At 39.4% G+C, this 26143-nt stretch overlaps 3 protein-coding genes across 13 annotated transcripts in view; 1 reads left to right on the forward strand and 2 right to left on the reverse strand.

Moving 5' to 3' along the window:
- Nucleotides 1-845: 845 nt before the first annotated feature.
- Nucleotides 846-13258, reverse strand: bend4 (BEN domain containing 4). 3 transcript variants are annotated; one of them, XM_028009850.1, is made up of 6 exons: nt 12502-13258; nt 5909-6472; nt 4341-4432; nt 4195-4218; nt 3868-4108; nt 846-3574 (listed from the first exon to the last, which is right to left on the reverse strand). In XM_028009850.1, the coding sequence occupies exons 1-6, from the start codon at nt 12947-12949 to the stop codon at nt 3342-3344; spliced, it is 1602 nt and encodes a 533-aa protein (XP_027865651.1). In that variant the 5' UTR covers nt 12950-13258; the 3' UTR covers nt 846-3341. The 3 variants fall into 3 exon arrangements, with proteins under 3 accessions (XP_027865651.1, XP_027865648.1, XP_027865650.1); XM_028009847.1 differs by having other exon boundaries at nt 4195-4257; XM_028009849.1 differs by having other exon boundaries at nt 4195-4254; nt 12502-13257.
- A 638-nt stretch (nt 13259-13896) lies between these two features.
- Nucleotides 13897-22938, forward strand: shisa3 (shisa family member 3). Its single transcript, XM_028008311.1, has 2 exons — nt 13897-15343; nt 17899-22938. The coding sequence occupies exons 1-2, from the start codon at nt 15073-15075 to the stop codon at nt 18459-18461; spliced, it is 834 nt and encodes a 277-aa protein (XP_027864112.1). The 5' UTR covers nt 13897-15072; the 3' UTR covers nt 18462-22938.
- Nucleotides 22512-26143, reverse strand: part of atp8a1 (ATPase phospholipid transporting 8A1) — a 108164-nt gene continuing 104532 nt past the window's right edge. For all 9 annotated transcript variants that reach the window (XM_028008308.1, XM_028008306.1, XM_028008301.1 and 6 more), the window contains one exon: nt 22512-24936. In XM_028008308.1, coding sequence (XP_027864109.1) covers nt 24845-24936 — 92 coding nt within the window. In that variant the 3' untranslated portion in view covers nt 22512-24844. The remainder of the gene's footprint in view (nt 24937-26143) is intronic.

The following is a 26143-nucleotide window of genomic DNA, read 5'->3' on the forward strand; positions in this document are numbered from 1 at the left end:
ATATTTCCTTCTTTATATGTTGCAGCTTCCTCCAACAGCTCAATAACATCACTATGAGGTAAATTGGTTACATAGACAATGAATAGATACAAAATGTCTCTCAAAAGTTCCACATTTTTGAAAAGTAAACAAAATAAATACCTGAACAACAAACAAATCTATTAGTGGGAAATGCACACGCTTAGAGTAATACTATTTTGAGGCAAGCGCTGATTTATTTTCAGCGTTCAGCATTTTGGAGTTCACACCTAACTGCATTTATGCAGGAGTATAAATACCTCCGTGTTCACCTGGACAACAGACTAAACTGCACTGTACAGTGAAACCATGTAAAAGCCACAGCAAACTTTACTGTTAAAGGAAAGCTCACAGTTTGGAGCAAAACGCTGCAGGCTTTCCATAAGTCTGTTGTGGAGAGTGCAATCTCTCCGATAATCATCTGCACAGACGCCTTCATGACAATATTTTTACTAGTTAGTTACATCTTTCTTGAAACTGCAGAGCCACCGTGTGGATTTTTGCAACTTGGACTGAAAAAATTTCACAATCACCTCCTGAAATCCTCCAGAGGGAGGAGCTGTAGTCTCATCTTGACTCTAACACCGACATGGACTCATTTCTACAAATTATTTAGAAGTTTTGACTGGATAAAATGAAGCAGCAACATTTCTCCATTGTACAACTATGGAAATATATTCAACTAAAACTCATCACTGATATTCTCACCATCAAAAAAAAAAAATCTTGATTAAATTAAATATCAGTGAAATGTGATGAGAAAAACAGTGACAGTTCAAGGTTACGATTAATGATCTGTTTATAAAGACATTTTGAACAGAGAGGACTTTTCAACTTCATCTTTTAGTTTATTCATTGGAAATAAAAAAAACTTTTACTGAATATTTGTAAAAATTGAATGTTTCACAGTGTTGATTACAGCCACTTTGAGTAAAGAAGTACAAGGGAACAAACGCACACATTCAGAACAGCAACACAAACAGCACAATCCAACAGTTTTAAGGTTTCTCTGGCACTTATCTACTTGGCTTTTTAAAGAGGGAGACATTGTATTTTCTGAAAGAAAAAAAAAACTTTAACAATAACCATACTTTATTTTACACAATTTACACAGCACATTTTATGGGTGACTTGGCCTCACGATCAGCTACATTCAGATGAAGAAAACAATGTTACATATTAACGCAAAGAAAGTTGTTCAGCATGAAATCTTTTTTGAGGTGAGTATTTAGCTCTTTACATCCGTTTGTCCCCAGTGAGACCATGAAAAGTGCAAATAACAGCTTCAGAAATAAACAAGTGCTTCATGCTTTCTCTCTCAGAGGAAGTAGACGCTTTCAGTCATTGTCAGGGAACAACACACACCACATGATGACACAAAGCTTTAACATTTTACTATGTTAATGTCTTCTTACTCATTTAAGGCTTCATAAAGTGGCAACTGCCTTAAACTAAAGATCTTTACTGTTGTCTGTGTTTTGCTCCTAATTTAGGTTTTAAATAAAAGTATTAATTGCACACTGCTGCCCATGAAGTTGGATAAATTACAGTATACAACAAGGTTTCATTTGTCTGACTTAATCAATAGTATTTAGTAGGATGTTGACTCCGTTGCAGAAGAGCTAACATCTTCTGACAGATTTCTACCTGTCAGAAGATTTCTGAAGGTACCAATCTTCAGAAATCTTTCACCAGGCTAAGAAGTGTGTTTATGTGCATTTTTGTTTCCTATTCTTCCAATAGTGCATTTGTAAGGTCAGATACTGATGTTGGATGAATCGTATCCACCTGTAAATATGGAGGAAATTGGAGCACCTGAATTTAATCATTTCCATGGGTGATCCAATAAATTTGGCAAAATAGTGTATTTTCTACCAATTTTAATACAATTATTAAATTGTATTAAATTGTCTATTTATGACATGCATATGTGCATATCTTCTGAAAACTGCTTTTATAGCATAGTAAAAATTAAACTAACAACAAAAAAAGGAAAAGTGTGTAAAAAGAGAATTATTCAAACCTGGTAGGCAACAGTGAGCAAAAAGTAGCGGTATCGATGCAAATTCAGAGAAAAACGCAAACTAAAGTCGTATTTCCATTCGGCAGGACTAATTACTGGACTCTAAACAGGTTAAAGACACAGAAAACTTTGGTTAAAGTTGTGCTCTAAGGTTGCCCTGACGTCCAAAGCAATTGAACACCCTCCCCAAAAAAGTCTTTGATATTTAATTTAACTATTTCTTTTCAATGTGACTTTGAAATTTATGTTTGTCTTAATTGCAGTGTTTTCTAAAAACAAATTTCAAGAATGAAATTTCTGTTTTGTTGCTTTACGTTTAAATGTTTTTAGTATTGACTTTTTTGTGAATTTGTATCTAGCACCTACTGTGACACTTGGAAGCAGTCCACTGAATTAAAAAAGATGTCTCCTTTAAAACTGCCAAAAGTAAAATTTTGACTGATGCAAGTATGAAACAACCGTTTTTGCTAATGCACTCACGGAAAAACATTTGCGTCTCTCCTGTGGTCTGAGGATCCTAAAATTGAACCAAGATCACCATTGTTATTTTTGGAGGTAAAATGTGAAGCTTGCAAAATCGTGAACAAGGATCCCAACTATAAAGTACGGCTGTGGCTACAGCATCATGTTTTGTGTGTGGTTTGTTGCAGAAGGGACTGGAGGCTTTTTAAAAAATAAAAATGTGGTTTCAATTACATGTAACTACCTCCAAAATATAACAAGATAACTTTTAAGTTTGGTTGTGACTTGGAACAAATGTCTAGTGTTGACCTACATATTTTTGTTTAGATTAAATGAAGATTGAATCAAAGTCAAAGCGCAGCAGAGCGAACAAGCGAATGTGACGATGTCAGAGGCACTCCTGTTAAAGATTTCAGGTAAAGGTGCTTTCACTACATACAGATGCAAACAGATTAAATGCTACTTTTAGCTATGAATATTATGAAGGTGCAGCTTGTGTAGATATATGGAAATTCTAACAGAACTATGCTATAAATTTAACACAAAATATTCTCTGAAACTGACTTAGCCCTAAACATAACCCACTGACAGTTGCTATTTAAGGTAGCAAAAAGGAAGACTCAAATTCTTTTAAAATTGGAAACTGGCAAAAGTCAAATTTTGACTCAAAAAATACAAGTATAAAACAACCAAAAAGGTTATAAAATTATTTAAAGCAAGGGCTGGAGTTGTATTCTGTATAACACGCTTTCTCTGGAATGTTTTTAGATAAAGGTTGGTGTTTCTGGATATGTTGTTGTACAGCTACATATTAAGGTTCATCATTTTTTGTATAGCTTCAGTCCGACTGGCCGTTCTGGCAGCCTTTCAGAAACAGCTCATCCTGCGACAGATGTCCTTCGAAGCCGTCCATGTAGAGGCTGCTGGTGCTGCTGCCGCTGCTACCCAGGAACGTACCTACCGCCCGGCCCTGGCGGGCGTGGCCGACGGCGTCGCTGAACACTTTGTTGATCTGCTCCTCTGAGGGCATCCACCAGTCTGGGTTTGAGGCACAGTGCATCCGGATAAACTCTGAAAGGTAAATAAAAGTTATTCTCCTTACTGGAAAATCAAAGCACAGTTAAGATTTGAGTCAGGATTTTGAAAGTGAGATGGCTAAGATTCATATCTGGTGGAGGAAGATGAGAAAAGAATGACCAAAAACACAAGACCATTGAATGAAACATTGATGTAAAAGCAGATAAACCTGCTTGATTAACAGTCTAAAATCACACGGCTTTAAAACAAAGTTGTCACGCTTCAGTGCTTTAAATCTGATGGTGAGTGCATACTCTCCTAAATCAGTGGAGACTGAGGCGACGCACCTCTGAGGCAGCTGACTTTGACTGGGTTGAGCGGCCGTCTCTCCAGGCCCGGGTCTCCTGAGTGCACCGAGCGCTTCCTCTTCCCCAAACCGCAGGAGAACTTGAGTTCATCCGTGGTGAAAACATAGCGGATCAGGTATCGCAGGAGCCGTCGGCCATCTTTCTTGGAGGAGTTGACGGCTTCGTCCCACTGCTTGTTGGTGATGAAGAGCGGGTAGTTCTCCAGCAGCTGTTTGCTCCCCTGAAGGGAAGAGGAGCTAAACTTAGGAGTTTGATTGAAACAAAGAAAAACACTTGTATATATGATCCAATGATTAAACGACAAACCTCAAAGACGGTTTGTTCTTCCTCCTGTAGAGATACATCTTTTAATTCCATATTGTCACACTGCTTGAAGATGGATATGATGTTATATTTTTCTCTTTATCACATTGATAATCCTTTATAAAGCAAAACACAAGCCTGTTTCTCACCTCAGTGAGCTGCTCCTCTGGCATTTGCTGGGCCAGCTGGTTGTGAAATTCAAGGACAGCCTTGAAGTAGTCCAGAGTATTTTGGCAGGGAACTGGGGAAAATATAAACAGGTGTTAAAGTGAACAATAGTAGAAAAAAATCCCTGCAGCAAAAATAATTGATTTTGTAAACCTACAATCATATCCTTAGATTACTTTTTTACCTTTCTTATAAATCTGAGAAAGAATTTTGAACATATCTTTATTTTATTCTTAACTTACTCACAACTGCAACATATTACTATTTAAAGCAACTTAGCAAAATTATATTTTATGTGAGAATATGTAAACATTTTTCTTGTTGCTACAATTCCTGTTTGTAGAGGTGAATTTTTATTTATTTTCAAATGTAATCTAAAAATTCATTTCTTTCAAGTAATAGAAACTCATTCACAGAGTCAAATATATTACAGTGAAAAAAAAAATATTTGACGCCTCATAGATTTTTTTTGTCATAACTAAATGTCTGCTTTATTGTGATTGTGAAGGTCATAACATGGACATCACAGAACATATCTGTGTTAGAAATATTTTGGGGAATTTCATTAGACATACATTATAAGAATCAAATTGCATCCCTCTGCCGGCAATGAATTTATAAGACACTTCTCTTTTTAAATTGAATTACTCAATTAAATTAACTTTATGATGACATTTCTGCCCGTCGTGTAAAGTTCAATGCTGTATCATGATCTATAATCCAATTCATATGTGACTTTCCCAAAGGTTTACTAGAAGAATGGGTAGTGACTTTCATATCAATGGAAAATATAGCACATGTAATACTGTTTCACTCCAAATGTAATTTTCAATTATGGTTACTTTAGAAGCTTGTTGTTTTTCTTCACCACTAACATCTGAATGTGACCGTCTGCCTGGACCCTCAGGCCCAGTCTGGTCCCACAAAGGTCATTCGTACTTAAACATACTTCTACTTACTACCGCTTTAAATGTGAGAGCTTATAAGCTGTCTAATATTTAATTAAATATTTTAAACCAGGTTTTATTTTCATGCTTTGTCTTTAATGAAAATGTGTGGATGGACAGATAGAAAGAAGAAAAGGAAAAGATTCTCATTAATGATCCATAGAGACAATCAGCTCAAACTTATTTATAAAGTTTTAAATGATTTAAAGCAAGCAGAATACCTATGATACCAGATATTCTGAAAAACATCCAGCTCATTCATTTGGAAATAATACTTAATTCTTACTCTAACCGTACTCTTAACAAACTTAGCACAATCAGTATTCTATCCATTATTAGTCTAACATTTTCTGTTCAAATAAATTGCTAACTTTGCCTGACCAAGACAGAATTTCAACAATCGTGCTATTTCCTTCTCTCTTTTGTCATATAAAATCCAAAAATAAAAAACTGTTTTGTGAAACTTTCTCCAAATTAATCCAAAATGTCACAAAGAAAACAAAAGCAAATGAGCGCAAGCAAGACGCAAACAAACACAGAGAAAGAAATAGGAATAACTGGATTTAACAACAAATTGAGGTTGTGGTCTTGGATTACTGCACCTGGAATGTTCTCCAGTTTGTTACGCAGCTCCTCGTTCTCCTGCTGCAGACACAGCACCTCCTGCTCCAGCTCCAGGCAGCGGGGGCAGCAGCTCTCCTCCTCCTCTTCCTCCTCCGGCAGCGTGGATGAAGGGTGTCCATACGACTCTGACGGAGCCGGGGACCCCCATCCTCCCAGGTTGTGTCTCGACGGAGACACGTCTAAACCGCGCTCGGCGGGAGCACACTGCTCCCCTTCGAGACCTGCAGCCAGGTGATTCTGAGGCCCAGAGAGCAGGTAGCTCTGCAGGGAGTCCGTGAAGATGCGGAGGACGGCAGAGGTCTGGTGCTGGTTGGAATGGCTTTGCTGGGCCTCGTCCTCGGGGTCGGTGGTGGAGGAGCTCTCCGGGGGTTTCAGCTTCCCCTGAGAGGAGCAGTGAAGACCCTGAGCGTCCCCTCGCCCGTCTTCCAGCTTGATGTTAGAGTTGAGGGAGGAAGACGGAGGCTCCAGGAGACGGCCATTGTTGAGAAGGTTGAGGACTCGGCTGCATTGCTGGGCGAAGGCATCTAGGATGAGACGGTTCTCTGTGGCACAAGAGGAGGACAGGAAGTAAGAGAAGAACTGGTGTTTGTTTTTTGTATTTTTTGGTCAGTTCTTATCTGCTTATCTGAAGGATCAAATTATAAATTCCATCTCAAAAGGTGCAAAACAAGTGACTTCTGGATGGATTTCAACATGTTCAGTACAACTGGCTTTGCAGGTCAATAACTGAGTTAGACACAGATTCAATCTGTGTCTAAGAAACACAGTAGAGCCATAAAAAATAAAGTTATGGAGACGCTTAATGCAGAGATAGATAACAGAACAGTAGTTCAGGCTTTGGACTTGTCACACTGCATCTTTTAATCTGTTATTTTAAAATAGAAAGAGTATTGTATATACTTTTTCTATTAGGATTAGAAATCTTGGGTCAAAAGGCCTTTGGAGGAGCTGCAGTGTTCCACAACTCAGGTGGAAGAATCTGGATAGAACTGTAATTAGTTGTGAGCTCAGCAAATCTGGCCTTAGAGAAAGACCAGAAAGAAAAGAAGCCATTAGGAGTTCGGTTTGCAGTTTGGAAAATGAGTGCTCTGGTAACATAAAAAAGAAAAGAAAATTTAAATTTCTGGCTATGTTTAAACCACTATGTGTGGAGGAAAAGACTGCGCATCAATCCTAAGCAATCCCTTCCACAGTAAAATATAATGATGGTGGTAATGCTGAGGGAATGATTTTCTTCAGCAGGGAAAGGGAAAGTCAGCAGAGTTTATGGTAAGATGAATAGAGCTGGTCCTGACAGAAATCCTTTTGAAAGCTGAAAAACCAACTTCAAACTGTGGTGAAGGTTTGCCTTAACAGCAATCACAGACATAATAACATAATATTATGTCATAATAACACAATGGATACTTCAGATCAAAGCACAATCATCTGTCAGAATGTCTCAAAGTCCAGCTCTAAATCCAGAAGAGAATCAGCAGCAAGGCTTGAAAACTGCTGTTCAGAAATTTCCCCCATCCACTCTGACATACAAAGGCTCACCACACTTTGAAAATAACTCAAATGGTGTAAAATGTTCCTTCCTTTTAACTACATGCACTGTTTTGTGTTGATTTATGACATAAAACTCCAATCAAGTAATTGGACGTTTGAGGCTATAACATAACCTTGAGTGTGAATACTTTTGCAGAGCAGTTGGTATTACAAATTTAGATGAATTGTAAACATTTTTTTCTTACAATTCATTGTGCTGATGTTCTTAGGCTGTAAGTACTTATTTGAAAACTTAATTACTCAAGCTGACAATTGTTTGATCTTCAAATAAAGGCAACAGAAAGAAACAATCTGCTCACATACTAAATAAGGTGCTACCTACTTTCACTTCTCTTTTTGAGCTAAAGTGCTCCACAAAAAGCCTTGTGTGAGCTGCTTTGTTCATAGAAATGTCAGCTTTATTATGGTGATTTATTCAGATGTCAATAAACTCTAAGGTCGCCGTATCTGCTGTGACCAAGACAATCAGCACATAGTTATAGTCCAGATTCAGGCCTCAGTGCGCATATTTCCCCCGGTAGTCTGGACACGTCTCGGTGAAACGATCCCACACACCTCCACGTAATGATTACGAGTCTACTGTAGCTGCAAACAAAACACACAAACAGACCCGATGAGTTCTGGGCGGCCGCTGCGGCATCGGTGGCACTCGCTCGGACGTGTCTATCAGCCTGGCGCAGATGTGTCGCATTTATTAATATGCGTGCTGTCTCTGTTTACCCGTGGAGATGTGTCTGATATCATTCACCCTCACCCCTGCTCCCACCTCCCCCCTCCTCTCCCGGTCTGTGGCACTGAGAGCTGAGAGCCTCATAAAATTTCATTAAAAACAACACGGTCGGCAGAAGCAAATTTATGAGGCCCATTTGTTTTAATCACGACTCTTTGGGAAAGGCTTTTCAATGCAATTTGGGTTATTGTGTGTTGAACTGATTGCAGGTTCCAGGGTCTCTGCTGCTGCGCTTCACAGAAAAAGGGACACCCAGTTTCTCCGCTACAGGAAGGAGAAAGACAATAACCTGTCTCATTTGTGCAGATAAAACCACTTTGATGTACCATTATCACCTGAGGAGTGGCGCATCCTGCGTGTGTAGATTCAATTTGGCATGAAAAGTGCTTGTCGAAACATATGCAAACAATAGAACCGGGTTAAACTGATCTTTCGACATGCTATCACACATTTGCAATAAAACGATTTAATATGCAGCCGTTTATGTCGCCCAGAGTCTGTCTGAAAACTTGACTGTGAAGCTGCAAAAAAAAACAAAAAACGCAACAGCACGAAGAGCCTCTGCTGCCTGCAGAGATAACCAGATTAAAATCTGATTAAAGGATGCTGTGTCTAATATTTAATTTTGAAACTGCCAGGATAAGGTTCATCGCTTTCATCTAAATGTTGGCTCCCATGGACCAGCCACCACATGGGGAACACATTTCTTGCCTGTATGCAGCCTGCTAATGAACAGCAGCTGAGGGGGAAACAAAAAAAAAGAAAACATGAGCAGGGAACAATGAGTTTCAACAGGATGACGGCGAGGACCCGTAATGGTGCACAGAGAAAAAGGGAGAAATGCAAAGAGTGTAATTTTGTGCACATGAAGAGGAGATTCGATCACGATTGCTCCCATTACACAAATAAATCAATCACTGCTGACAGGAGGAACAAAGGAAGAAATGGAAAATATGAGGATTAGGAGATGCTGGGTTTTTTTCTATCAGCTTATTGACTCTGCTTACAGTTTAGGAGTGTACATCTAGGAAGTAAATACAAAACATACACAATGAATCAACCCCTCTAGGCTGCACTGCGGGGCAATTGGTTGCCTTGTAGGAAGCAGGTCCTGGGTTCAAATCCCAGCCTGGGGTCTTTCTGTTTGTTCTCCTACAAACAGAGAACGACATGCATCCAAATGTTATATTGATGAACATCCTCCCAGAGTCTAAGGACACTGTTGGGTAAATCGTATTTTTAGTAATTATCAAATATTCGTTGTATCATGTAGCCTTGTAGTTACATTTAGATAATGTTTAATTATATGCTTTTACTCTTTTCCTTCTATTTTAAGTGATGTTTCTGTGTGTTAAATAAGTTTGATTCCTTCCTAAGGCCTCCTTTGTGAGAGAGAGGTGACAGCTATTCTCAGGATTTGTTACTCTGCGGGGTTCCTTGGGAGATGGAGGTGTTAGTAGTTCCCAGCTGAGTTTTACAGTCCTGCAAAGAACTCTGCTTTGTTCTTCGTTGCTTTGAAGCTATACAACGTGTCCCATTCGACGCCGTGCCTGGAGCAAGAAGGATTTAGATTGTAGATAACATGTGTTTAGTTAGTGATTATCATTTAGCGCTGCAACTATGTGAAGAATTGTTATCCCCTCCACCCTTTTAGAGTTGCAGCGCCCCGTGTGGCAGGGTTCCTAAAATCAATAAAACAGAGGAGCGGGAGATGTGTTTTTCAGAGCGGTTGGAGATTTGTAACTGAAAGCACATCTCTGTCTGCTCTCCTCGCGAGTACAAAAAGAATTTAACTCTCTTGTCTTTCCTATGTTTGTTTAAATTGTTTTAATAGGTATTTAGACCTGACAGACAAGTTTGGTCTGGCTTATGTGCTTAAAGGGTCGGTATTACTTATTTTCTAGCCATATAATGCCATTTTATAGCATAATCTTCTGTTGTTATAAAAATACTGCATACATCAAACATAATTGAAAATACATTTGACTTTGTATTTGAACATCTGAAAATTGGCCCCTGTCTCTTTAAGAAGCTCCTGTTTTTTCCGACACTGAGCCTTGAGCATTTCGTCACAACAATACTCCTTTATTTCACCATTTAAAATTGTTCTTATAAATGTTGCACTGACAAGCAGTTTGTCTGACAAGCTCAGCAGATGCATAGTCCTACCAGGTGTTTATTTACTTCTGCCGCTAGTCTGGAGGAGCAGAATAGAGGAAAGAAGTGGGAAGAGCTGCTCTGTGAGGCAGAAGCTCGGCTTGCAGACTGTAGCTCCAAGAAGGAGCTTTGAGTAAACAGGAAATGGCTGCCACAAGAGATTTAAAGAATCAAGGTGACACTCCAGGTATGTGTTTGATGAGGGAATTAAATTATAACATAATATAAAGCTATAAAAAAATCTATTTTGCATAAAGCCACCCCTTTTAATATTTTATGGATAAATTTAGGAGAGGCAAAGACAAATTTTATGAGTTTCAACATTTACTGACTTATGTGTTTCATGTACCTTCATTTTATGTCTTTATTAGAACCACTTTGCGAATTTATGTCACTTTGCCACGGTCCTGGATTGAAAATAGTACCAGTGTTAAGTTGCACAAAATTCAAGACCAAACTTCGGCTTTAGGAGAGAACAAACACAGCTTTAATTAACATTTGCAAATGGAGAAAACATACAAAGCTCACATCTCAGTGAGAATCAGATGAGTTCTGACTTGGGGCTGAACGTCCCCTCATCTATAGGATACATCACACATTACTTAGTCACACCCCCTGGCTCAAGTGTCAGGCAAAAATCTATAAGTTACTTATCTGTAAGTTTCAGTTGAGCGGGGTTGCATACACATTCACAGCTCAACTCTGGCCATATTCTCTCTGTTTCTTGTGGATAAGACACCCTTTTAGGTTTATCTAACGACACATAGTAGATAACCTCTACTTTCTTTCTGTGTCCAAATAGACGTTTATCCAAAAAAGCCTCTCTGCTGATGGCTAAACAGATACTAGTAACTGAACTTCTACAAAATACGCTTATCACCTTAGCCATGTCTAACATCTCTAACCGCTGAACACCCTGTTTTTCACTTATTTGCGGAGGGTCAGAAGAGCATATGTCCTGCTGAGCTGCAACTGAGTGCAAACCTTTAATAAAAACATCATAAAGTGTACATTCAAATTTAATTAAACATTGTTAATAAATTTTTCCTTCACACCAGGATCTTACTGTTTAGGCGAATGAATGTGGATAGTTACAGAATTGTAGAATTATAGGCCAATTTTATGCGTTGGTGAAAAAAAAAAACACGTTTTAACAAGTATGGCTTCTATAGTTATTTCAATGCACAAACTAAATATCATCAGATTGTTTAAGAAAGGAATCTTTTTCTTTGGTGTGATCTACACCTTGGGTTCCCACATGACCACGCGCTTCAGACCATTTGACCAAAAGGCTTATTATTAGATTACTTAATAGAAACATTAAGAACTAATTAAAAAATATAAATGTCACGCTAAATGAAATACATAACTATCAAGAGAAATTGAGTGGACAGATTTAAATAACATTTTTGAGAAAGCTGAGAACCCAATGTTTTTCACATATGGTGTTGAAAAACACAATATCATCTGTAATCACTGCTAAATAACTCAGTCTATGGCAGTCTATCAGTCTATTTAAACTGAGATACAAAGTGGTTCTAAATCTAAAAGTACACTAAAAAGGCTCTTTCTTGTGTTCACACTCAGATTTATAAACCTTAAATTTAGCTTTAAACAATCTCCATTGAGAGAGCAACTATTCAACTTTAAATGTAGACCTGATTTCTTATAAAAAAGACCATTTAGTCAAATGCTAAATCACAACTGCCAACATCGTGTGCACCACAGGGAGGAGTCCACTCCCATCAAATGGACATAAATAAGCAATAAGAAAATAACAGGAAAACTGGCAGATGTTTGTTTTCCTCATTGTGCCCCCCTTTCCTTTCGCCCTGGGCTGAAAGCCATATCGTCATAACAAAAACCTCCACTGGCTTCTGGTTTTTATGTGCCACCCTAAAATTACTACCATCTGGCCACCGATTTTACCACCTTCTGGAGGTGCCTATTGGTAGATCAGAAGGAATAAACACTTGAATATGGTTGATATAAAGAGAATATTCCACGGTCCCATAAGAATATTTAGTTTAAGGAAGGCACGAAGACTGGTGAAGTATCATTATTTAAATAAAAGACACTATATAAGAAGGAGCGGAACTAACAGAGCTCACTCCGGACAAGTTTCACACCCACCTGTGCTGATTCCGTAGGTGCAGTCCGGGGAGAACCGGGGCTCCGAACCGCTGCCGGAGCGCCGCTGGGAGCCGAGGGATGCCGTGGCCGCTGAGGTGGATGTCGGGACCCTGCTGCTGGGCCTGGCCTCACATGGGAGACGGTGGTGCTGTTGCTGAGGCAGCGGGTGATGCTGCTGGCTGCTGCTGATAGCGACGCTGCTTTGGTGGAGGTGGTGCAGGCGCTGCTGATGCTGCTGCTGGAAAGAATGAGGCTGCTCGGGATGGAAAGTGAAGGGATGCCCGTCGCCAAACACAGGCAGCTCCAAAGCAGCGGACCGATCAAAGCGCGACTTCCCCGCGGAGCGCTTGCTCTGGAAGGGCTTCAGGGTGCTGTACGGACCCCGCTGCTGTCGGCACATCTTCGGGGCGCAGGGCCCTTCATCCGCGGGCTGCATCTCTCCCTCCATACCGGCCGGGTGTCAAGCTGCTCTTTGTGGCGTGCTGGCCTGACAGACAGCTGATGAGTGAGCGATCCGACCGTCACTGTCTGGCTCGGTTTCCCTCCACACACACACACACACATGTACGGCGTGAAGCTGGTTTACTGACAAGTGGCCGCTCCAATCCCCAGTCGGGAGCGCAGACATGAGACTCCCTCCAGAGGGAAATACAGGCGGGACTTCTGTGTAGTCAACATCCCCACCGAGAACAGCGGGGCGCTGTAGCTGCGACGTGAAATTATACTGAATAAATAAATAAATAAAAATCCTACAAAAAAAAAAAAAAAGGACGCAGAGGCCATTTTGGTTTAGAACAAAAAGAATCGACATAAATTAGATCAAATATTTTATTTTAAAAAAGCCAAAAAGTTGCTGCTACAATAGAATAAAAAAAAAAAGATAATAAAAAAAAAAAAGAATAAGGGAAAAAAAAGTCTAATAAGCAAATGAAATAATCTTTAAAATATACCGCAGCTTCATGGTCTGATTTATTTCATCTTTAGTAACAGCCTACAGACGAGCGCCTAAAACACAAGTGTTTACATCTTTAGTCTGTTGCAAGTTTATGTTTGACATCAGCTGTGAGAGACAGCTAACAGCTGCCCTAAAAACCCCTGGCTTAAAAGTTAGTGTGGCCGCGAGGGGGCGCCGCCTCAATAGCTTTCAAACAAGAACCACAGGCTTTTCCGTTCAATAAGACTAAACAGATCAGCGGGTTTTACGCCATTTAGCATTTTTACAGCATATATAGGTTAATGGTTAAATTAAAATTCAGACAGAATTAAGTAGCAAATCTAAACTTTCATATAATTTAAATGTAAATAGCATTTTTGAAAGTGTGAAGGAACCAACAAGATGTACATTTCAAAAGCAAAATGAATCTCAGAAATTCTACAATAAAGTAAAATATCTAAAATTAATGTAAAACTACCAAAAAAATATTGAAAAGTGGCACCAAAAAATCACCAGACATAGCATGACCTCAAGTGAATAGCATCAATCATGACAGAGACAACAAAATCACTACCTGTCAGACATTGTGCCTTGCAAATGTATTCAAACCTCTTGAGATTTTCACATTTCATAACATTAGAGCCACAGATGTTGGTGTATTTTATTGCGGTTTATGTGACAGCTCAACCAAGACTTTTGCATAAAGTCTTACGCTTCCTTCCTTCCTACATTTAAGAAGCATGAAGACTTCTATACTGTAGGTAGAGTAACAACATTTAAAGTCCCACAAAATCTGGAAAGAAAGAGAATTTCCAATTAAAAAATGGGTAAATATAAAAAAATATCAGCCAACAGAAGAAAAACAACTCTGTAGGAGTCAAATATGACCACAAAACAATGGCCTAAACAAAGTAAAATAAAAAACACAACGGATGATCAGACAAAAACTACCACAAAAACATACCTTCCCAAATTAGAAAGGAAAATAAAGGTATGATTCTTGTTTAAACACAATGGACTGATGTTTATCCTATAATTTTTAACAAATTCACACAAATATGGTCAGAAATTGTAGTCAGGTTTTGTTTCTCCAACTTATAGTTGCTGAAGGGAAGTCCATCTCATATTTATAACGAGTTAAGAGAAGAACTTTAGTGTCAGTCTTTAGGCATCTATATGACTATTTGCTGTTGAACAACGTGAACGCGCACGTACGGATGAAGTGGGGTGCCGTGCGCGCGCCCAAAAGCACAGATTCACAAAAGCAGCAGATCAGCAGAGAGGTGAACACACACCCAGCCCCTTCTCAGTCTGCTACACCAAAGCGGAGAAGAAACCGGAGCAGTTTGGTTCTGCTGGGCTTTCCCGTCTCCTTCTGGACCAGAACTCGCCACGGAGATGAGACTTTTAAAAGTCACTTAAACCCATCATTTGGATCCTGCTCACTTCAAACGCCGCTGATGTCCCACCGCGCTTCGGATGCAGCAAAGATGGCATAACTTTACATGCATTGGGTCCAGTTTCGCGTGGGGACATTCATCCCAGCTCGGACCCCGTGTCCAGGCAGCTGAGGCCGAACAAGAGGCGAGGCGGCGGGAGGAGGAGGGGGAACCGTGAACCCGGAGCGGCCGGGCGGGATGGTGCGCCTCTGGAACTGCCTGCTGCTGGGATATCTGACCTGGAACCTGCGCATATCGGACGCTCAGGGGGAGTACTGCCACGGCTGGCTGGACTCTAACGGGAACTACCATGAGGGCTTTCAGTGTCCGGAAGACTTTGACACTACGGACGCGACCGTGTGCTGCGGCTCCTGCGCGCTGCGCTACTGCTGCGCGGCCGCGGACGTACGCCTGGACCAGGGGGTCTGCACCAACGACAGGGAGGTGGACAACACGGAGTTTGCCCCGCGTAAGTTTAGGGAGTTTTTATTGTTTAGAACTCAAAGCCAATTAATGGAAGTATATTATATATAATTTTTTATTAATATTATTTTAAAGCAATATTTTGTACAGCAGCAATAACTATACCACTGATATGTTACTAGTTTTTTAAAATTACAAAATTTGCTTAGATGCTTGTACTGTTAACAATTAGTGGTGGCAGATCTTTCAGTAGAGGTCAGAGGTCAGCTGGAGAATCTGGACGAGGAAGAACAGGTTAAGTTTCAGACTTGGTCAGAAATACTTCATGTCTTTAATTGGAGACGGGAGTCTACAACAAAAAGAGCGCAATGCAATCTTTTTAAATCACGGTCAAAATAGAAATATTGCAAAATAATAAAAAAATGTAGCTGCAGAATCTCAGCCCAAGCTTTTAGGCTCCTTTTCTTGTTCCTTGGGTGTATTTTCTTTTCAGCTTTGAACTTTTAGAGAGCTGCTTAGATTCAATAAATTCATGCTGTTTCAAAGTTGTATTCTCAGCATTATTTTGGCTAAAGAGTCTAGCCACCTGCTTTCATCTTTGCTCCAGATGCCTTCTTTTACCTCAGCACACTTTAGATTGTTATTTGTGGAAAAACTGGATATGTTATGATGCAGCATATCTCTGCCTCTCGCCTGATGTACATAAAACACACAATTTTAATATATTTTTCCAAAGATGAAACCTGAAGAAGTGGAGGTTGAAGGTTTTCCAGAATCAAAACTAGTTTTTGCACAAGTTGGCAACGTTCTGCTGCCAAACAAAACTTGTTTTAAACTGAGCTAATCACATCATTATTGCACGGAAATGCGTTTTTACAGCTTGTACAAACCATGCAATGTAAGCTGTGTAGGTTTTAATCTTCTGCTGCCTAAATTTAGAGGTTTTATCAGTTTTCTTTCAATTTCCAGAAGGGAAACAGGGGTAAGTCTTGAACTGATTTCACTGCGTCTCATAAAATAAATAAATGCTCACAGATTTCCTTCCTGAGCGCAACCAGGCTTCATGAAGAGCAACTTGAGATGTTTGTGTGTTCAGCAGGAATGCGTCCCTGTTTTGGTTAAAACATTTCATGGGTTTTAAAAGAAAAACACGATTTAAAGTGTTTGATAATGATCCATTTGTCTGGATAAAGGTTATTTTTGTATACATCCTTGGATAAGCATTCATATTCTTTGGACATTTCCCACATTCAGTCATGTCAAAGCCACAAATCTTAATTTCTGTTTCCCAGATTTAATGCAATGGGCCTCATAGTAGCATATTATTTGAAATAGATGCAATACATTGCACAGTTTTAAGAATTTTTAACATGGAAATCTGAAAAGTAAAACTGGCGTTCATATTCAGTCTTCTGTAGTCTCAAATCCATGGGTGAAATCCAACGCTGTGTGTTTTTTTTTGATATGGGCATTTGTCCAGGGTGTCATTAGATAAGGGGATGAATGATATGATGGTCATCCCACAATGAAACATGTTTATGGCAGCCCCATGCTGCAAAGTTAGGAAAGATAATCAGAATTTAAAGGAGCTAAATAAAGGGTAAAATCTGGAGAACCCGTTAGAGGCAGCAAAAAAGCATGTTTCACTTTCCAGCAGGAAAACAAACCCAAAGCTACAGAGCTAGAGATTTAACTGAATAGTTTGAATCAAATCTGTTTTTAGGTGTTAAAATGGATCAGATAATTGAGAATCTCAGACGTTGCTGATCTATTCGGAGAGGTTAAAGCTACAGAAATGTAAATTTTTCACTGTGTGAAGCTGATGGAGACATATGCAAAAAATAAAAAAAATAAATACAACATGCAGCTCTAATCACAACAACCAGAGGTCCTAAAAAGTACTGTATATTGGTTGTACTGGACTTTATTTAGGAGAATCAGAGTAAGGGTTGGGCAGGAGAATATGAATGGTAATATTCAGATTTTTATTAGTAAAATATTGAAGATGATTTTCTTGTGAAATACAGTACATTGAAGTTTGTGGAAAATATATGAGTAGTTGTGCTGAGGTCGGTTTTTATGAAGTGCATGTCACTAAAGTCTAAATTCTGGTGGTGAATTCACTTCTAAAACCTGATAATGAACTTCAGATCTAGAACATTTTCACTAGAGGTTCACCAATAAATCGACCCAGACTTCTTCAATTTTTGGAGATCAGTGATCGACCGATAAGTATCTTATCTACCTCGACAAAGGTCTAAAAATTATCCACGGTCCTATTTTTGCTCTGCTGTGAGAGGTTTGACTGGCAGACCCGCTCAGCAGGTCAGGTCTGTACGTTTGGAGTCAACAATAGTCACCACACTGTTACCTACTCAGCGACTTTCTTTCCATATTTAGAAAGATTTCAGATTTAACAAAATCAGTATCGGCCAAACACTGAATTGGCGTTCAGCCAGAAAACTGCAATCAGTGCACCTCTAATTTTCACAAAGTTTCAAGTGACAGAAATTTTTTTTTCTATATATAATATTTTCCAGATATGAAGCTTTACTATCATGGCTGTAGATCTTATTTGCATTTACTCCTCCTCTCCCTCAGAGCCCATCTATGTTCCTTTCCTCATGGTGGGAAGCATCTTCATAGCCTTCGTCATCGTTGGCTCCCTGGTGGCGGTCTACTGTTGCACCTGCCTGCGGCCCAAGCAGCCCACCCAGCAGCCCATCCGCTTCTCTCTGCGCAGCTGCCAGGGGGAGACCATCCCCATGATCCTGACCACGGCCCCGCCCAGCCTGCGCGCCCCGTCTCGGCAGTCCAGCACGGCCACCACCAGCTCCAGCTCAGCGGGTGGGGGCAGCTCCACGCGGAGGTTTTCTCTGGGGGGTCCGGCCCAGCAGCAGCACGGCTGCCTTGTGACTGCCACCGTCTCCTCCTCAGCCTCCACTCCCACTCAGACCCCACAGACTCTACTACCTCCTCCACCACCTCCGCCCTACACATCACCGCCCATAACAGGAGCTCTCCAGCACCCACAGCTGCAGCTCCACCAACCCTCTCACCCCGCTCAGAGCACCAGCTTCCTGCTTCCCCAGCAGTACTTCTTCCCCCTGCAGCCCGACGCCTTCACAGCAACCAAGGGCTTTGCTGACTTTGGACAGAGCTGACAGGCATCACCAGAGGCTTACAGGAACTCCATGAGTCACTGAGAACAAACATGGCTGCCCAGGTTGTGATGTTAAGGACTGAAGGGGTGGACACAACAACAGGCCTGTTTGGGGGCCATTTCTACATTTTATGCACTTTTATAAAGCCAGCAGATCCCTGTGGTCTAACTAAACTCTTGTCCAACTTCCTCCAAAAACATCTAAATGTCTCGAAATGTTGTTTTTTTTAATAGAAGTATATTATACAGAGAATGTAGGAAGTTTTAAATGTAAAAAAATGACACCTGAGAGTGAAGAAACACTTTCTTCGTGTGGAAATGTGGGCTTTTGTGAAATGATTTCTTAATGTACACTAATTAAAAGCTGTTTATTGTCAGTTCTGTGAAGCATATCAGAGATCTACACAAAAACAACTCTAGTCCCCTTGGGTCAGACATACGGTCATGGGAAATAATGAGAAAACCCTTCAGCAGCTTGTATGATTTTGTGACATTTTGATATAAGGACATTTAAAACAATCTAACAATACCTAAAAACACAAGTATTATGTAGAAATACTAAAAATGAAGAAAATACATTTCTAGCTTTTTTGTAAACTGTGAAAAAAACACTGCAGCTTCCCTAAGGGTAATAGAAAAAGGGCACCTCCATGTTTAATTCAACTAAAATTAAACATTATCTCATCAGATAAAGGTAAGTTTATAACATCTTTATACTTTGTATTATGATGGAAGTTTAGACCTCAGATATCCAGCTTGGTGTCCCACTAACCTTTGAGAGTAAACACCATGAAGAGATCCAAAAAGCTCGCAGAAGAAGATTGGTGCGGTTTATGAGTCTGGTAAAGGATTTATGGAGGTCTCAAAAGAATTTTAAATCATCATCGTTTATAAGAGAATAACGGAGGAAGCAGCAACTAGAAACAGAAAATCAGCAGGAAGTGGGCAAGAATAAAGAAATTAAATGTCGTTGGGGAGAGTCGAAGCCCAAATATTCATATCATTTTGAGAGCGATACAGACAGTACATGGAAAAACACCCCAAACATCTCAGTGACTGAATACAAAAATTGCAGTTAGCTTTTAGAGTTCATATTTTCTTCCTTTCCTCAGTGTCTATGAAATATATTAGACACTAATGTGTGAGGGTGTCCTATTAAAGCACCTAAATAAGTGAGTACTTAATGGGGGGCGGCTAGTGGACTGGTTGGACCAACAAGGTAGCTCCCTACCTGTAGCTTCCTCTTGCGCCAGACTTCACGGCAGGAATGCAGAGCTGAGATCCGTCATTGTCAGTGCTCAATGAGCATGGCATGGTTGCAGTGTTAAAAACAACTCCCTCCAGAAACAGGTTTATGTTGCAGCAGGAGCTATAGGGTAGCCTCCACAAAGACCTTTCTGTTCCCCGGTTACCTGACTGTGAAACTGATCTGGTGATCAGCATCTCCTGAAACCTGCCGCGGATGTTTGCTGCTGCGTGGAGAGGATGCACAAAGTTACAGCTTTTATCACAAAAATGCATCTTACAGGATGAGTTTCAGGGTGAACATCTGCAACACATTCAACGTCTGTCCTCTCAAAGGAAAGAACAAGTTGGCAACATATTTAGAGCGTCTCTGGAGAGATGCTTTAATGCATTTGGAAAGTTAAATAAAGCTCTCCTTCCAGGCGCACTCAGACTATTTTTTGTTAAAAGTGTTTTATGAACTTTGCCTCTTTTCTGAGTTGTAAGCTCTTGAACACATTTCAGAAAAACCACACAACCTCTGTTTGCCACAATAACAAGAACACATTAGTTAGGATTCTTCATATAATCAAACTCTGTTGTTGGGATTTGTGGTCATTTTTCCTAGCGAAACAATGTATTCACCACCATGATTAACAGCAGGCACGATCATTCATCTAAATTATGTCAAATAAAAAAAGAACCAGCTTCATGTCTCTTTGTTTGGGTCAACTTTAAACATCAGATACAAAGAAACATTACTAGATCTTTTATTTCTTTCTGAAAATCTGGCTGCTTTAAAAACAAGTTTGTTGAAGACATAAATCAGTCTCCCTTACCAAATAAAAATAAAATCTACAAAAATGGATTAGTGCCTCTGAAAAAAACCCCAAATAAAAATCTGACTTTAATCTGAGAGATCTGATTGTGGGTTAATCAGAGAACCTCATTGCTGGGTGAAGACCCATTTTTCTCTTACAGTGAGGAGGACAGTCTCTATGATAACCACTAGATGCCAGCTGGTTGTTTGGGGGGCTTGGCAGAAATAAACATCTCTTCTGTTCTACAGTCACAAACATTAGGTGGATTTTTAACTGGAACCGTGCGCTTCAGGTCTCACAAAGCGGAGCCCTAGAAGAGAAACTGTGACACTATTGGCTTGTTTTTCTTTCAAACACCCTATAAAACATTTTGGGATTAGTGGCATCAGGAATTATTTTTTAAACACCATTAAGGTCTTAAGTACGGTAAGTATCCTTGTGGAAAGAAAAATACTGAAAATACAGCAGTTCATCAGGATAATGATGCACAACATGAAAGAAACGATTCCTCAACACAGAGAAGTCAACCTTCTTCACGACAGTCTGCAGTCCTAAGGAATGGTAAAGATCTGTCTCTGTACGCTCCCACTTTGTAAAATATTTTGAAAGTTTAAATGCTGTCATTTTAGCAAGCTGGTTTGACAAGTGACTAGTGATTTAGTTCATAAACTCAAATTAAGGGTTGGATTCTTTCAAAGTTTTAATGTCAAACTGAAGGCCTGCAGGCAAAATCCAGCTAAATCTAAAGGACCACAGAAATAGAAGTTCAAGATCACTTAAATATTATTTAAATCAGTTTTTATTTGTATGGTGGAAAATTTCTTCAGTGTGAAAGGATGGCAATATTTATTTATAAAAGTACTAATTGAATGCAAAGAAATATTTTGACAATTTGTTAATAGGTAGTTTGATCAATATATTCTGCTTCCCTCTGAGGTCATTTATTATTTAGTCATTTAAGGTTTTTCACACACAGAGGTGCCAATAAATCCAGACAGCATAAACCACAACCCAGCTTATGGAGCACAGAACCAATTAAAAAATCCTGATGATGGTTCTAGGGGTTCAAAAAGCAGTGAAATGACCTTTTTCAAAACTTAAACACCAAAATGTTCAATGAGTAAGAAAAGCTTAACTGTGATGTTGACACAAAGCTATAAATCACAATGAATTTTTCAATTTTTTGAAGTTTTCTTTTTAGAGTAAAAAATTAAGTTTCATACTGCAGACATTTTTCCATTCTTAGTTTGATCCTTTTCCAAACCTGTCCACAATTTAAGAAGGATAATTGTACTAAACTCTATTCTCCTCAACACTTTTCATTTCCAGGAACATAAATATAACCCGATGAATGCTACATCCATTTCAGTCAGTGCATTACCCAGCAGCCTCTTCTGTTAATTTGCTATCTTTGGATCACTTCAAAAGATGGCGTCCGTTTTGTTTTTATAGTGAATGCAGCAGATGCCAACACAGGGGCCCCTAGTGTGAAACAAGGAAATTAGTCTGGAGGCTTGTCTGTTACAGTCAGACAATTAAGACTACAGCAAAACCGCACACAAATTAATCAAAAATCTGTATTTGACCTATGATTTCATATTTCCTGGTGATGTTTTTGTCCTCTCTTTCCCTGTTTCCCTGTTGTTGTTGCTTTTAGAAACACACAAAATTAATCAAAGATCTAAGTTAGCCGCTTTTCACTTGATTTTGTTCAAATCCTGCAAAATATGATTAGTTTCTATATTATTAATTCGATGCATTAAAATTGAACTTAAACTTTCATTAAGTTTGATGAAAATGAGATAAAGGCCAGGGACATTTCTACAAGCACAGATTACATTTTTTTCCCTCTATTATGTGCTGTAGTGGCAGAAAAAAATTAATTGGCAGATTCTGCCTAAAAAAAATCCCACAAATTGGGAATAGACCAGGAAGATCCTAATCTGAGCATCACTGGTTGCTCTCTATACATGCACAAAAATCAGCCAGTGTGTTTACACTGTTCCTTCCTGGTTGTAAAGTTTATTTCAGTAGTCCTTCATGGCAGTAAAAGACAACACTTATTAGGTTTGCAGTCCCAACATGCAGAACAATCATTGAACAAAAGAAGAGAACAGAATCAGACATTAAAAAGAAATTGTTAAAAGGTGCATTTTTTCCAACTTTTGCAAAGTGATCAACACTCCAGAGAAATTCAGAGTAGTACAGTTAACACGTCGGAGAACAGTTTGTGTTATCCATTCATGCAGCCCACAACATTCACAGACGACAAAGTTTTATGTTCTCTGCAGAAAAAAAAAAGCGACAGTCCAAGTCTCCCACGACGACGGCGACGACATCCACATTCAGCTGCTTGGAAATTTCCGACAACCAATTAAGTCTTTTTTTTTTAATGCTATTAATGAGCAAAAAACAAGAAAAGTATCTGAAACTTAAAACACAAAAAGAAAACATTCCTGTAGAGCAGAGGTACATCGTATGAAGTAAAACAAGTTACAAACATATACACTCTTTAGAAATGATAAACTATATCATACCAGATATTAACAACTGGAAAGGTACATTGAGTGCATTGTGCAACACTTCGTGTAAAAGCAAGCTGAACACATACACCCCCACACACCCCTCATCCTGATCACACACACTCCCCTGTACGGGCCATGCAGCAGTACACACAGATAAATTAGAACTATACCAGAAGTCGTGCAGACGGACAACTGGAGCAAGCATCAACACACACACCCTCCCCCACACACGCAGATAATAAAAGAGACACACCAGGACTCCCAGTCACACACATGCAGTCCAGCCACACACACATACAGCACATGCACATGCAGGCTATGAAGTGACACACACAGTCAGAAATCTGATCTCCCATAGGGAGAAAAAAAGCAATCACACAGACACTGACCAGTCAAATATAAATAAAACAAGCCGGAACAATAATATTCATATTAATTGTTACGAGACATTTAAGAAAGCTCAGTTTCCACGTCGGATCTATTCTATCTTGCCAAAAATGAAAAGCTATAGACAATTCATAACAAAGCCAATCAATGCAAAAGTCATAGATCTCCAATATAAAAATACAAATTCACAAAGAACTACAGAGAGAAAGTGGTTTTGATACCGTCATGGAGTTTCCTGGCTAATATTTCTCTCGCTTAAGCTAATGGCACTTATGTTTGAAGGGATAAAATCTCCATTTTTAGGGAAACACTACCGCTACTGTGAGCTTGCCTTCAGCTCTACAGATCTGCAGGAGCAGATCTGTAGTTTTAAACACTGCAGGAGTGCAATACTCTGGAGTTCAGACAGTGCTGTTGTCTTCAGGGGTGTGCGTGTGTGTGTGTGTGAAAAAGAGAGAAAGGGAGAGAGCTTCCAAGTAGCACTAAATTATTCTTGGCAATCTTTTTCTTCTCAGAGGGAAAAGTTTCAGGTAGGCACCGCTGTGATTGTTGAGAGAGGAGTGATGTGTGGAATGCGATTCTAGGTCAAGAGCCGAGCTCCGGCTGTTAAAAACAAGAGGAAACGGGACTACTGTCGGCTCTAAAAGGAAAAAAAAAAATAAAGCTCTAAAAAGGATTAACCAGGCACGGCATCTACATGTTTAAAAGCTGCAACTAAAAACCTAAATTAACGCGAGGTAAAAGAACAAACGGGGACGAAGGCATGAGCAGATGTAAGGCATCACACAAGAGATGCTCACTTAAGTGCAAAAACAAACTAAACCATTACAAACATTTGCTCTGAAGTGGTCTGGAGAACATTTACCTGCATTTGGTAGAAAATAGTCCGAATTCACTAGTACTTGGACGATTGTATACACGACTGCTCTTTGGCAATCTTTCACAAGTTCGATTCCTCTGAACTAGATCCTCTCCAGTGGTGTTTACCTCAGTACTAACAGTGATTAGGAGTGGTTTAATAGAATGATTTTAGGCTTTGTGGCTGTGCTAAAAAGCTGTCATTCAACAGGAAGGAGAGGTTCGCTTGGACAAAACTGAGAGCGAACAGTGAAGAATTTCAGACCACAGAATGCCAAAAAACGCACAGTGCTCATCAATTCTGCTGGACACACAAACACAGCTGATAGTGAACATGGTTTGTTTCCGTCCTGGTGTTTTTGTTGTCTTTTTTTTTCTTTTTTTTTACGTCCATGATTTTCATGGACTTTTTATTGTTCCACAGTCCATCTATTTGTCCGTAGCTACTTTTGTGTGCTGGAAGTTTACGCTCCCACCAACGCTTTTCTGTCCATTAAATAACCCCGACAGAGATAGCAGCAATAGCTCCAGGTGGTCCGACCGGGAGCAAGAAGGACGACGGCGCACCTCTAGTTGCTTCTCTGTTTGGTAGTGTCGTACGCTCTGATGACCTCAGACTGAGACACCACTCCGTTCTCATCTTGAGAAAAGGCGTAGCCGTCTGAAAACAAAGCGACATGGTTAAAATTAACCCCAAACAGAACGTAAAACATCGAGGACACGAAATAAACAAAAATCCAAAGTAAGTATCTGGGAAATACTAGAGCTGCCATGATGTTGTGACATTGCTGTTGAATATTTCAACAACATTCATTGTGAGGTTTAGCATCTTGATCACCAAGCTGAAACCACATTTCATATTCAGTTTAAAAACCCTAAACCTCTTCTTCCCTCTCTCACTATCGGACATCAAATCAGACTGAGCCTTTCCTGTTTTAGGCAATTTAGACTTACCAAAATTATTATTCTTTACTAAATACCTGATTCTTTTCATGCAGTTTAAACTATTTGACTTTAAAACTGCATGAGTTTGATGAAACTTCAGCCAGCATCTTCACACGGCCTTCTACTCTCATCACTGAGCTGAGACACAGATTTCACACCAAAACCATGTTCCGTATTATTGATGAATGTGGAACCTTCAGGAATCTGGAAAATGTTAAGGTCCACAAATCTCTTCTTTTGTTTTTTTTTTCCATAATGCCAGCCAAGGCACCAGTGTGTTTAAGGTGTTACCCTAAAATCCTAAAATTAACTGAAATATTGTAAATTAACCTATTAGAAGTCTACAAAGCATTGACATAATCCCCCCCAAAAAACATGTCTTTTAAAATAGCCTTAAATATTAGCCTTAAATATTGTACACTGCAATTGAGTTATTGTACAAATTGATATTGAAATGATGATTTTGATATATGTTGTGCAGCTCCAGCAAATATGACTATAACAGGTCCAAAAAGATCCATTTTTTAATTAAAAACTTAAATAAAATAACTTTTCAATGATTTTCTAGATTAGCGAGTACCTGTACGTTTTCAATTTTTATTTCTTTAGCTTATTGATGCTAATGATGACCTAAAGGAGATTTTTAAAGGACAGGGTAGAATAAACACAACAGTTGCTCTCAGTTATTTTTTTCTAACTCTTAATGCAATTCTATAACCAGAGGAGAAACAAACATTTCTGGCAGTGACAAATGCTCAGTTTTCTTTCTTTTCTTGTCAGGAGTACAACAATAATGCGAGATGAAAGTAGTATTGGTTTTCTGAACATACAAATGAATAAATTAATAAATATTTCAAACAAACATTTCTGTTAAATAAAATAATGTGATGAGTCTGAAAAACACACAATCCCCCCCACCCACA

This window comes from Xiphophorus couchianus, chromosome 23, assembly GCF_001444195.1.
Source record: "Xiphophorus couchianus chromosome 23, X_couchianus-1.0, whole genome shotgun sequence".
Classification (NCBI taxonomy): domain Eukaryota; kingdom Metazoa; phylum Chordata; class Actinopteri; order Cyprinodontiformes; family Poeciliidae; genus Xiphophorus; species Xiphophorus couchianus.